Source organism: Talpa occidentalis, unplaced genomic scaffold (assembly GCF_014898055.3).
Source record: "Talpa occidentalis isolate TD23 unplaced genomic scaffold, MPIMG_talOcc4v2.1 talOcc4.9, whole genome shotgun sequence".
Lineage (NCBI taxonomy): Eukaryota > Metazoa > Chordata > Mammalia > Eulipotyphla > Talpidae > Talpa > Talpa occidentalis.
In genome coordinates this window covers 24510153-24523448 of record NW_023605305.1, presented here as the reverse complement: position 1 = coordinate 24523448, position 13296 = coordinate 24510153, and the positions used below count along the sequence as shown (strand labels likewise).

Sequence of the window (13296 nt, the reverse complement as noted above, 5' to 3'; positions counted from 1 at the left end):
GTGACTGAAGCTTGTTCTAGCAACTCAGAGCACAAAGTGGGAACCAACCCTGGACAGACCATTACACTGCAGAGCTAGTGCTCGCATGCACTCTCGCTGTCTCCGCCCCCCCCCACCACCCCCAAACACACACACACTGGGACAACTGAAATAGGACAGTGAACTTAACTAACATGCACTTCTTTGGGATATGGGAAGAAGCAGGGCTACCCAGAGAAAATCCATGCAAACACAGGGAAAATGTGCAGACTCTACAGAGTAGACAGTGACCTCAGAAGGGAACTGATTTTTTTTTCTTATCAACATTAGAATGTTATTTGAGGACCATAATACTATATTGACATATTTTAACAGTAAAGTTGACAACACATTATGACTGAATAAGGAAGGAAACTGTACACCTTGATTTTCCCCAATGGTGTGCTTTTTTTAAGATAAGGAATATGTTGATTTTTTCCCCTAAGGGTAATCACTAAACATTTACTGACTTGAAATGAATGAACTGTAAGCAGAACCTACCAAGAAATGAGAAGCATTTGAAAGACCATTCAGGATCATTCCTTCCACACAATGTTCACATGGTAAGCATCTTTCAAATACTAAAGTTTCTTCACATCTTCCCTTATCAAAATGTACTTTTTAACAAAAGTCTGATATGCTAAATAATATTGAAATATAAATCATACACAAACACTATCAATGGCATTTGGATTTACCAGTATTAAAACTTAGGATAAAGGTATGAAATAGCTAGTGCTGGAACTCAGTTGACAAAGATATACCACCTCACCTTATAAATTATTTATGTATTTATGTAATGGTTATGTATCTTTCTACCAGCCCTGATGTTAAATAAGGAATACAAATAAAGGAGTTAAACTTGACAAGAGTCATACCTGAAAATTCTCCTGAGGGAAAGCACTGAGAAATCCTTGGTAAAACATATAAAATATCTTTTATAAATGAATGTTAAACACTCAAGAACTAATAGAAATCACAATGAGTGGAAAATGTTTGGGACTGGACAACTGCCCTAACTTGCTGGATCACTGATAATTTCATCAACTAAGAGGGTTGGGTTTTATAATTGTGGATAGGAAATGATAAAGCTTGGATATGATCAGGGACAAGAAGTTAGCACACACTGCACATACAATTGGAATCCTTTAAGGACTAGAAAGTCAGAAAAGGTAAATTTTAAAAAGGGGTGGAGGGAGTTAAAGCCAGAGGTACAACAGGAAAATTTTGTCAATTTCAAGCTGTGTTTTGGTGGGATAAAGGTATTTTTGAGATTTTATAATCTGTGCTCATTCAAACTGGAGTTTAACATAACACCATTCTGATTCCTAAAAACCCCAAACTGAGAAAAATGAAATAAAAAGAAGATTTTGACTAGCAAAATTTCTAAATCACCTGGCAGAAGTAAAATGTAAAACTGATTTATAGAGACATATGCTAATGTCTACTAGAATTCAGACATAAAGCACTCTTTACTCTCCCCCACTTACTCTACCAAACCTACACTCAGAATTACGAAGTATAAAAAACACAAATAATCAAGTCACTCAAGAAAATGTAATAATAAATACAATAAGCAGCAGGATTAGACTATCAAGAACTTCAGACAACAGTACATATTAGACTTTAATGCACAGAAAGTACAACACAGAGTAAAATCTAATCATGAACTTTGCTAGGTTAAAAAAAGATTTTTTAATAGACAGCAATGGTAATAACAACAACAACAAAAAAATAGTAAAAGCAAGCAAGTAAGCAATCAGGTCATGGAAAGACATATAGGAACCTTAAACACATAATACAAAGTGAAAGAAGCCAGTCTTAAAATGCTACATACTGCAAGATTCCAACTACAGTAAACCCTCAATGTTGTCAACTGATTGTTGGAAACAGACTTTAATTTAAATGACATGTAACAAAACTAGGTCCTCAATGAACCAGGTCCTCTAATGAACATCATTTAACACTGGTCAGGACTATTATTTTCCTCATCAACATTATAACTAAATGATGTTGAATGAAACATCATGCCCGCACCTATTGTATATTCTAGAGCCTAGTCCTTTATCAGGTGTATGGTCTGCAATATTTTCTTCTGTGTGGATCAAATTTTAATTTCTGGATGTTGGCCTTTGAATGACAAAGTTGGACAAAGTTCTATTTATTTTTTCTTTTGTCACTTGTTAATGCTTGCATTAACTGAATGTATCTGAAAAAAGCCTAAAATATCCTACTAAATTCTTAAGCACAACACGTGTGGCTAACTTTTCATAACAACCTCAGCGGTATAATCATAACATTAACCAAAATGTCCACACATAACCCATAGTAAGCCCAGAGTGAGAACTAGATACATACTAAGTCTTGGGACGCTATTTCTTCAAAGCTATTTAATAGAACTGTATTAAGGAGGAAGAATAGTTAAGATGCAAACCCTCAATTTCTTCAGTCTTTATATCTTGAGCATTTTTTGAGTGTACATCACATTCCCCATATAGTGATAAGAATAAAGTAAAATTAAGACTTCAATTTTAAATTAATTTATATACTTTGTAATTATTCCTTGTTCAGGATCCTTAATTCTTGAGTCTTATTAAAGCAACACCTGGAATTTCTATGCTCTTGTTTACTTTTTCTTCTCTTCCAAACTGAAGTCCCACTGGGTCCTGTTTAAATGTACTTGCTCTGTTTATCATTTACACCTAGTGATTGTCAATTCCCAACAGTATTAGACTGTGAGTAAATTAGGTACTGTTTATCTTTTCCTTCCCTTATCAAAAGAAGAAACAAGACTTTTACCACGTCTATTAACAACATTGGACAATGAAGATGTAGTTCACTTAGGGATCAAAATTTAAAGAGCCCCTACCTTAACTGTGAACATTTCTTGATCCTTCAAAATAATATAAGTAATTTATGTTTGAACATTATTACTTTTCATATTATATGTGGAAAACCTGATCTTTGCAAAGATTTCCTTTTAACAATGAAAATAGGAAACATCTACTTGGGATACTACTTGGCCATGGCAATGTCTGTAACTGTCATTAAAATACTTCCATATGTAAAATTAATGACATTATCATCTCAATTCTAACTCAATTCTATCTAACTCAATTCTCTCTCATATTTAACACAGAACTCCAGCATTCTATGGGGTTCTGAGTTCCAGGTTCTGAATTTTGGCTAGAGTTGACCCTGTCAATTAATCTTAATTGTATGTGTCTGGCTAAATCTTCCCCAGTAGAGGTTTCCCATTACACAAACCCTTTATTTACTAGGATACCCACAGGTGTCAACATACAAGTACTTTAATTCCCAGCTGTTGCTCAAGCTAATTTGACTCTGCTCCTGAATCAGATGAAGCAAATGGCAAATAGTATGTGCATAATTCTGTTACTTTAGAACATATGCTGATTTTAAACTCCAATTAATGAACGCTAGTGATTCATTAGAACTTTCCCAAAGCAAATTTTAAAGATTCTGTTTAAAATTATGTTGTCACTTTCAAAAGAAAACATTACTGGATCAGAAACTAATGATGTACCAGTGTTCCTTTTAAAATAATTTTATGACGGGCCTCCCCTGGTGGCTCAGGCGGTTGAGCGCAGCGCTATGAAGCTGTTCACAGCCTCTGCAGCGTGGGTTCGACCCTGGACGGCCAGCAAGATACCCACATGGCACAACAGACCTCTCCTGTCTCGCCTGCTGCTCCCCTCAGCAGTGTATTTCAGTCAGTCTGCCTGTTCTGGTCTCCGCTCTGTCTCCCTGGGGAATCCTCTCACCCTCCCGCACATCTGGCCTATACCCCGGTTCTTGTATGCATGATAAATAAATCATTAAAAAATAATAATTTTATGATGTGTGCTAATTTTTGCATTGACATATTTAACTAATCAATAAAAATGTTTTAAATGACACATAATTGTATAATTATAAATGAGATGATATCCCATTAAGATACTTTCAGTTAAAACACAGCTCATCCATATTTACCAAGTGACAATAAGTGGTACAATATAGAGAGGCTGGCCAGTAATCTGCATTCTTGCCTCGACTCCATAATTAGCTTAATGCAGGTGGCCTTGGAAAACAATGCCATCTTGGTCTTGGTTTCATCACTCATAAAAACATGGAGGATTAGATTAAATTATATTTAATGGTTGTAATACACTAAAAAACTGATGCTTGTAAAACAAGGGTCAACAAACATTTTTTGTAAAGGGTCAGATGGTCTCAACTCTGCCATTGTGGAGCAAAAGCAATAAATAAATGGCTATGACTGTGTTCCGGTAAAAGTTTATTTGCAAAAACAGGTGGTTTGGTAGATCGGACACACAGGCCACAGTTTTAACCCCTATTATGGAGAATCAAACCACAATCTGACAAAAGTTTTTAAAATCACTCATTCACTTTATTATTTCCATGGTATCAAGTCTGAACACTTAATCACTGTTTGAAATGTATTCATGGATTCTAAAGTCCTATACTTCTCTGCCTACAGAACTAAATATAAAAGTAACTTAAGCTATATTAAGTGCCATTCTCTTTATTTAATCACTTGATGCCAGTATTAATAATTTCTGCATTTCACAAATAGAGAAATCAGGACTTTTGGAAAAATTAAAACACTTCACATTTAAAGATTTCAAAGCAAATTGTCACCCAGACACATAAATTATCTCCTTTCAAATCAACCTATAAGACATCACATTCAATTTGCTAAACAGTTAAATATACAATTAAGATAGCACTTTCAAGAAACTAAAAAGTCTTAATTTTAATTCTGCCATGCAACATTTATCAATATCTATTATATTCATAGTAAGTGTGAATGATAGTAGCAGTTACTTGCTTTACTTACCTCCTTAATAGCATCTTCATTAGGGAGAATGGAACATAAGCATGTAATATAGGCTTGCTGAAAAGATGACACATTTGAAATTTCTTTAGATTCTGCACATAGTTTTGATAAGGCAGTAGCCTGGGGAATGCAGTTAGATTTCAACAAATGTTTTATCCGCATTTGCAGAAAGGAAGGTCCTTCTTGTGCAATCAATTTATTGACTAGAAAATAAAAGGAAAAATAAATTTGACAACATATCATATAAAATGTCAAGATTATTAAAATGAAAATTTGATACTTTCTGTTGTTTTGGTGAATAACAAGACCTGAATATAACTAGGAAGCTTAAGCTGGTCTCAATATTCATCTACTAGAGCAGAGAGTAAAATAAATTTTGTTAATTATTCTTATACTTTTGCTTAATTTTGAACACAAAGCCTTTTAATAAAGTTACTAACATTTCATCAAAATTAATTATTTGAGGGGACTCTCTTGTGGCCTAGGGGTTAAGCCTCAGTGCTATCACCACTAAGGCCTGAGATCGATCCCCGGCTAGGGAACTAACCCACATATGGTGCAGCAGACCTCTCCTGTCTTGCCTGCAGCTCCCCTTAGCAGTGTACTTTAGTGGATCTGCCTGTTCTGCTCCCCACTCTGCCCCTGGTGAATCTTCTCACCCCCAGCACCTCTGGCCTACACCCTAGTTCTTCTATGCAAAAATAAATATTTCAAAATTAATTGACCTTCTCCCTCATTTCCTAATAAGGATATGAAGGAATAGAGAAATGAACTATAAGTGTAATTGCAAGAAAAAAGATGTAATATTAACAACTACCATTTGAATGGTACCACTTGATACTTCTGAGGTAGCAAGCTTTAAACTGTTTTTATATACCTCTCATTTATTCTTCACACCACCACCAAGGCAAGTATTATATTCCCAGTTTAAGGTTAAGAAAATCGATATTCAGAGAAATTCAGTAACTTGCCAAGGATTCCAAAGCCAGTGGTGCTCTTTCCTCTAAACCAGGCATTTCTCAAAGTGTGTTCCACCGACCAAAAGACCTGAGAGATAGTCCTAGAAAAAAAAAGGATTCCTTGGTCAAATCTCTGAACAGTCCTGCAATAAAGAAAACTGTTCATTTTTTTTTTAACCCAATGTTTCCCAAGCTGATTTGACCAGAGAACCCTTTTGCACATATTATTAGTACAATGAAAACCATTACGTTGTTGGTTCAGTACACACTTTGGAAAATGCTGAATATCAAGCACCTGAGCACTGATTTGATACTGCCCTGGATAAGTCCATGAGTTAAAAGTATATAGAGGGCCTCCCTGGTGGCACAGCGGGTTGAGCACAGTGCTGTGAAGCTGTCCGCAGCCTCTGCAGTGCGGGCTCGATTCCCGGCCTCTCCTGTCTCGCACCCACTGCTCCCCTCAGCAGTGCTTTCAGTCTGTCTGCCTGTTCTGCTCCCAGGCAGAACAGTGAATTCTGTCACCCTCCCGCACCTCTGGCCTGTACCCCAGCTCTTGCATAAATAAATCTTAAAAAAAAAAAAAAGTAGATAGTAACAACTGTGTGGCATCATTACAATTATTATTTAAAGACTAGAGGTGGGAATACAGCATGTCAAGACAAATGGTAATGAACAAACTATTTCAGATGATTCATCTAAAATAATTTTTCTCAAAAATGTCTCCTAAATCACTGGGGAATCTTATTAAAACAGACTCTAATTCAGTAGGTCTGGGATGGGACCTGAGATTCTGCTTTTTTAACAAGACTAACAGGTGATACTCATGCTGCAAATGGAGTAGAAATCATTAATATTAAAGATGAATTGTGGGGGGTAAGGGATGGAGAGAATAAATCACTGACCCAATCTTAACTACACATATCTTTTTAAAAATAGGTTAATATCATATATGCACATGTCATAAAATTAAAAAGGCACAAAAAATGTATATAATTAAAAGTTGTCTCCCTTTTACCCTAACTCCAGTCTCCTTCTCCAAGAAAACAGTAACTTTTTAAATTTCCTACTTACCCTTCTGTGTATCTATGGGCAATCTTTTTTTTGTTTGCTTTATCAGACAGGTCATTCTACCATCACTGTACAGTTTTTTTTTTTTTTTTTTAATTTTCTAGAGGCATGTCTTATTTATTTATTTATTATTTGTTTGTTTGGTTTATACATGCACTGGGTACAGTCAGAAGCACGGGAGGGTGAGAGAATTCACCAGAGCCAGAGCGGGGAGCAGAGCAGGCAGAAGGACCGAAGTACACTGCTGAGGGGAGCAGCGGGCGGCAGGAGAGGTCTGCGCACCATGTGGGACCCTCCTCCGGTGGCCGGGGAGCAGCTGGGGATCGAACCGGCGCCACAGAGGCCGCGGGCAGCTTCGCAACCCAGCGCTCAACCGCTGCGCCACCGGGGAGGCCCATCACTGTACAGTTTTAACAACCAAATATTTATTCCACTGCATAGATGCACTGTAACGCTGTAATTTACAACGCTGTACAAAGGACATTCAACACATGCATGACAATACCAACAGAAAAAATTCCCAGAAGTGGAACTGCTAATTAAAGGTTTTGTTTATCTGTAATAATGGTTCATACTGCCAAAACGATCTCTAGCAATTTATACTCCCACCATTAATAGGTAGAAGGTGCCCATTTCCTGTGGTACTTCTACAAGGTCAGGACTGTGGGGTGAAGGTTGGGGAGGTGTGACTGAGAAAGAAATTGAGATTGAGATTTAAATGCAGTCAAGACGAAAAAGTATGGATGGAAAAAAAGATCATTTTTACTTGACCCTTTCCATTTCAGTTTCACAGTTACTAAGATCCACCAAATGAACTAACATCTCCCACTCAAATAGTTCACCATTTCTTCTATTTTCAGTAATGTTATTCTCTCAATCATACCAAAATTAATTTCTTTTGGCCCCCTTCCTTGCCAGCTCCTTGGAAATCAACTTATTATGTCCTAGCAAACCTTTTTAAAATTTTCCCCAATCTAATTCTTCATATTAGTTCCCCCTGTGTCTCCCACCCTTACATCCCATTCTGCCTAATACCAAATTCTGTTTATCTCCCCGAAAGGCTGTAAATATTTTTACAAATCGCACAGGAGGCAATACACCTGAAAATTATCACGTTATCTATACAACCCACCACTGCCTCTAAATTCCCACAGCATTTTCTTTTGCCATACTTGGTTTTTCTCTTTAAGTACACTATACAAAGGTTAATTTCCTGTGTTTCAGAATCACCAATCTGAGGCTTAATCATACTAGCTATGAGGCTCTTGGACAAGTTAATTACCTCTCTGGAACTCAAGATTCTTCATCCATAAAAAAGGTTAGTAATAGTCCCACATGGAGATGGAAGAAGCATAAATGAAATACCACTGAGGCAGATAAGACACTTAGTACACAGAGTAAGTGCTCAATACTCGTTGCTATTGTCTTGTTTTCTTATTGTACTATCAGCAATTTGTGAATAAATACCATGTCTTGTTAAGTTTTGTATTCCCTACAGCCATTGAACATAATGCCTTATACAGTAGATATGTTTAATAAAACCACGTTTTCAGCAACAGAAAGGTTATTACTCCTCAATTAAGAATGTTTAGTCTCTGGGACTTCCCGGTGGCGCAGCAGTTGAGCTCTGGGTTGCGAAGCTGCCCGCAGCCTCTGCAGCACTGGTTCGATCCCTGGCTGCTCCCCGGCCACCGGGCGAGGGTCCCACATGGCGCGCAGACTTCTCCTGCCGCCTGCTGCTCCCCTCAGCAGTGTACTTTGGTCCTTCTGCCTGCTCTGCTCCCAGCTCTGGCTCGGTGAATTCTCTCACCCTCCCGTGCTTCTAACTGTACCCAGTGCTTGTATAAATAAATAAATAATCCCTTAAAAATAAATAAATAAATAAAAGAACACTAAATGTTATTAAAAAAAAAAAAGAATGTTTAGTCTCTTCTTACATAGGTTCAAATTCTGCCTCCCCAATTTTAACTATATGGCCTTGGGTATACGTAACTTCTCACTTGTTTTAACCTGGATTAACTGAGATATGGAAAGCATTAATTCCATGCCTACCACATAACAAGTACTATTAAATCTACAAATTGTAGCTATTATCTCTGAGGTAAACTATTTTACTCAGTATATTACAACCACAGTTAAACCACTGCTCTAGCACATTTTAACACAAATCAGCCATGCATTTAAAAAATCATTTTTTGGGGCCTCCCTGGTGGCACAAGGGGTTAAGCACCGCACTATAAAGCCACCCGCAGCCTCTGCAGCATGAGCTCGATCCCTAGCCAGGGAGCAATCCGCAGCCTCTGCAGCATGAGCTCGAGCCCCAGCCTGTTTGTTTTTACTGGTGGCTGAGGTGGCAAATGGCAATTGATAAATGGCTTCAGAGGTAGGGTGGCTAGGGGAAAACAAATAAACTGGGATGGCAAAGAAAAACAATCAGGAAGAGGTAAGAGTTAGATGGGTCCTTCTAAGCCTGATTTAGAAAGGGTACCTCTGAACAGTAAGGAAGAGGACCCTTTTCTTCAATCCTTAGTAGGCAACAGAGAAAAATGAAAGCAAAAGTTTTGGCCCTTCTGAGCATCAAGAAAAGGGTGGAAAAGTCAATGTTTAGATATTGTAAATTATGGAAAAGGGGACAAATGGATGCTAGGTAGGGTAGAACTCAGTTGGAAAAACTGGCAGACAACAGATAGCAACTCTGGATGTCTCTTGAGTTGGGAGTCACCCCATTATGATGGTGGTGTTGGGGTCTTCACTGATGCTGGGAGCTGAGGTCTCTGGGGCTGTGGGCTGCCTGGGTTCAGGGGGTTGTTGCTATCGCCACTAGAAGCAGCAGCAATTTCATGGGTGCTGGGCTTCAGGCTGGGAACCATCGATGGAGTCTTGGCTTGGTCTTGCCATGCCCACTTTCCATGGTAGGCTTCTAAGATGGCCTGGAGCAGAAAAGCCTTCTGTACCTGGCTGGAATCTGGGGAGAGATGATCCACTCATCTCTCTGCTGATCATGCCAAGCAGAAGTTCAACACTTTTTTTTTTCCAAAGATTTATTTTATTGGGCCTCCCTTTGTGGCGCAGTGGTTGAGCACTGGGCTGCGAAGCTGCCCACAGCCTCTGCAGTGCCGGTTCGATCCCCGGCCACCAGGCAAGGGTCCCACATGGCGCGCACACCTCTCCTGCTGCCCGCTGCTCCCCTCAGCAGTGTACCTCGTCAGTCTGCCTGCTCTGCTCTCCCCTCTGGCTCTGGTGAATTCTCTCACCCTCCCGCACTTCTGACTGTACCCAGTGCTTGTATAAATCAATCAATCAATCAATCAATCAATCAATCAATCTTTAAAAAAATTTTATTTTATTATTTTATGATACAAGAAGTTGGGACTAGGCCAGAGGTGCGGGGTGTGAGAGGATTCACCAGAGACAGAGTGGGGAGCAGAACAGGCAGACTGACTGAAATACACTGTTGAGGAGAGCATCAGGCAAGACAGGTGAGGTCTGCTGTGCCATGTGGGTCAGCTTCCTGGCTGGGGATGGAAGTCAGGCCAAAGCGGTAAAAGCAGAGACTTAACCCTTATGCCACCAGGGAGGCCCTCAAACCAATAATTTTGAAAACAAAAATTTGTATTCTTTGCATTTCTCTACAAAATGGTAACCTCCAAGAGTAACTATATATACACAGGTGAGATTCACACAACTTTAACCCATCAGTTTCAGTTCTCTCAGAACTCAATATTCCCCTTCAATATAGTCAGTAAAGTTTTATGACTTACCTTCTTCTGTTTCTACTGGCTGTTGAGACAGAATTTTAAGAAGAATTGGATTTTTCCACACTCCTTCCTTGGTAACATGAACCAATATTTGTAGGTTATTATTTCCAAATTCCAATAATGCATCATGTGACTCCTACAACAAAAAATAGCATGCTCATAAAACAAGCTAATAAACAACATAAAATGGAATTTTGCTCTTTCAATGTATTTAATGTTTATAAAGGACCTGTATCGTGGATTTCCTAAAAATAAATGAGGGAAAACTAAAACTATTCTCAAAGTTTTGTGAATTACTGCTTTTTGTGTGCTTATGAAATTAAGATATTTTCATTAAGTTAAAGGGTACTTTTAAAACATTCATCTAAATCACCCCTTAGGTGAAACTCAATTCATGTCCTTCCTTGCATTACTAAATTATTTTAAAACCATTGGTACAGTTTTCTCTTAAAGTATTCTGCAGCATTCATATACACAGGTATCCTGTTGCTTCTAAAAAAAAAATTAATGACACCAATTATAATATACTTTAGTTATTTAAATTCTTACATCAAATGACTTTTCAAATGGGAGACAGTTCTGTATAAAATATTATAGAAAGTCTAGATTATTAGCTGTCATTTCATCTCCTCAGGAAAAAATATGTAATTGCCGATCGTTTGTTCCTTTTTTTTTTTTTTTTTAAAGATTTATTTATTTATGCATAAAAGAAGCAGGGTACAGACCAGAGGTCTGGGCGGGTGAGAGGATTCACCAGAGACAGAGTGGGGAGGAGAACAGGCAGATTAACTGGAATACACTGCTGAGGGGAGCAGCAGGCAAGACAGGCGAGGTCTGCTGCACCTTGCTTCATAGTGCTGCATCTTAATCCTCTGCACCACCAGGGAGGCCCTTAAAATATTTTTAAAACTTAGATTTGTTTCTTTTTTAAAGTGAAACTATCATGCTCAGACATAACAATTTATGGTGTGACCACATAACACAATGTTAGGTAGCTATCAAATATGGTGATCTACACATGTAATCCCAGACATATGTCCATAGATAAAAGTTAAGCAAGTTGCAAAAAAAAGGACTTCATTTTTGTTTAAAAATCCATTTCAAATTGTATTTTTATAACCATAGCAGGAAAGTCTGGAAGGGTTACACAGTGTAGTAATTAAGATTGTTTTCTCTGTGATCTGCTCTGCTAAAACTGTTCTCTTAACATAAGTATCCTTAATAGAATTTGCTGCCTTGCCCATTTGCACTAAAATAAACTTCAGGGTTTACCTTAGATTTCAATAGGCTCATGTCTTGTATCTGTACCTCTACTACATTTATTTTACTGAACAGATATTCACATATATCTTAAATATCTGATAAATACCAGAAAATTTAAGCAGGTCGGGAAAAAGGTATACAATCTAAGAAAAGAACAGAGAAATTAGAGAGTATTCTCTAACACAGAATAATAACTATAGTAGCATCCCTAATTTGTCCTTCTCAAATGCCATACGCCAAAACTATTGGTAGTTCTCAAAACAGAGATGAACAAAATCAGTGTGCTATGTATGATGGATGATTTTAAAACCTGTAAGGAAAAGTGAAGAATTAGGACTTCAGGATAAGTATTAAAATAGGCCAAGAACATTACAAAGGATTTTCTTCTTCCCCAAAACAGAAACATGAACATGATTATCATTTCATTTGGGATTAGATATCCCAGAATAAGGAAATTTCCAAATAAAAACATGTCTATTAAATTCTAGATATTGAGGCATGATAAAGAAATTTTTAGATATTGAGATATATCTATTAATTTCCAGAAATTGAGGTATGCAAATCATTCCTTGAGCCTATGTGAAACAGGTCCAAGCTACCACAGGGTTTGTGTCCTCAAAAAGTATTAAACATAAAGAAGGTACTGTGTCTGTCTCATTTGTAAACAGAAATTAAATGATCCCTGTTGTATAAGGACTGTAATTTGATTAAAAGACACAAAACATATAAAAAGTAATATAGAGCAGTGTTTGGCACATAGTAATAATAAATGAATGATAGCTATTGTCTATTTTTCCAAAGTTTTTCCGTCTCTAGCAGTAATAGGCAAATTTGCCTTCTGTTGTTACCAATTCGAACTTCCTAACTTGCTGCTTTCTGATCTGCTCACCTACTAAGAAAGCTGATTAATAAAAACCAATGTGAAATCCAAAGTAGCTCTCAAGTAAAAGTGATGATTACTTTGGTTGTAAAAGAGACTTACAATGTTTATATAATGTTCTCAGGAACATAATCCCTAAGGCATTAGGGGAAAATTATTAGATACTAGTATACTATGACAAATACTACTTATAGGCATTTACATATTTAAAAAGTTTTTCTGTATAAAACTTTGTTTTTGTATACTGAAAATTTGTTGACTTAAGATATATAAAGGGGGCCTCCCCAGTAGCGCAGCGGTTGAGCGCTGGGTTGAGAAGCTGCCTGCAGCCTCTGCAGCACTGGTTCGATCCCCGGCTGCTCCCTGGCCACTGGAGGAGGGTCCCATATGGCGCGCAGACCTCTCCTGCCGCCCGCTGCTCCCCTCAGCAGTGTACTTCGGCCCTTCTGCCTGCTCTGCTCCCCACTCTGACTCTGGTGAATTCTC

At 37.8% G+C, this 13296-nt stretch overlaps 1 protein-coding gene across 2 annotated transcripts in view; it reads right to left on the bottom strand.

Annotated features, from left to right (window-relative positions):
• The window catches only part of RLF (RLF zinc finger), a 66620-nt gene that overhangs the window by 21948 nt on the left and 31376 nt on the right, over positions 1 to 13296 (bottom strand). Inside the window, exons 4-5 of one of the 2 annotated variants that reach the window (XM_037501193.2) lie at positions 10671 to 10803; positions 4883 to 5085 (exon numbers count right to left, since the gene is read on the bottom strand). In XM_037501193.2, coding sequence (XP_037357090.1) covers positions 4883 to 5085; positions 10671 to 10803 — 336 coding nt within the window. Of the gene's footprint in view, positions 1 to 4882; positions 5086 to 5759; positions 5891 to 10670; positions 10804 to 13296 lie in introns of those variants that run through there. The other variant, XM_037501194.2, reaches the window with a different exon arrangement.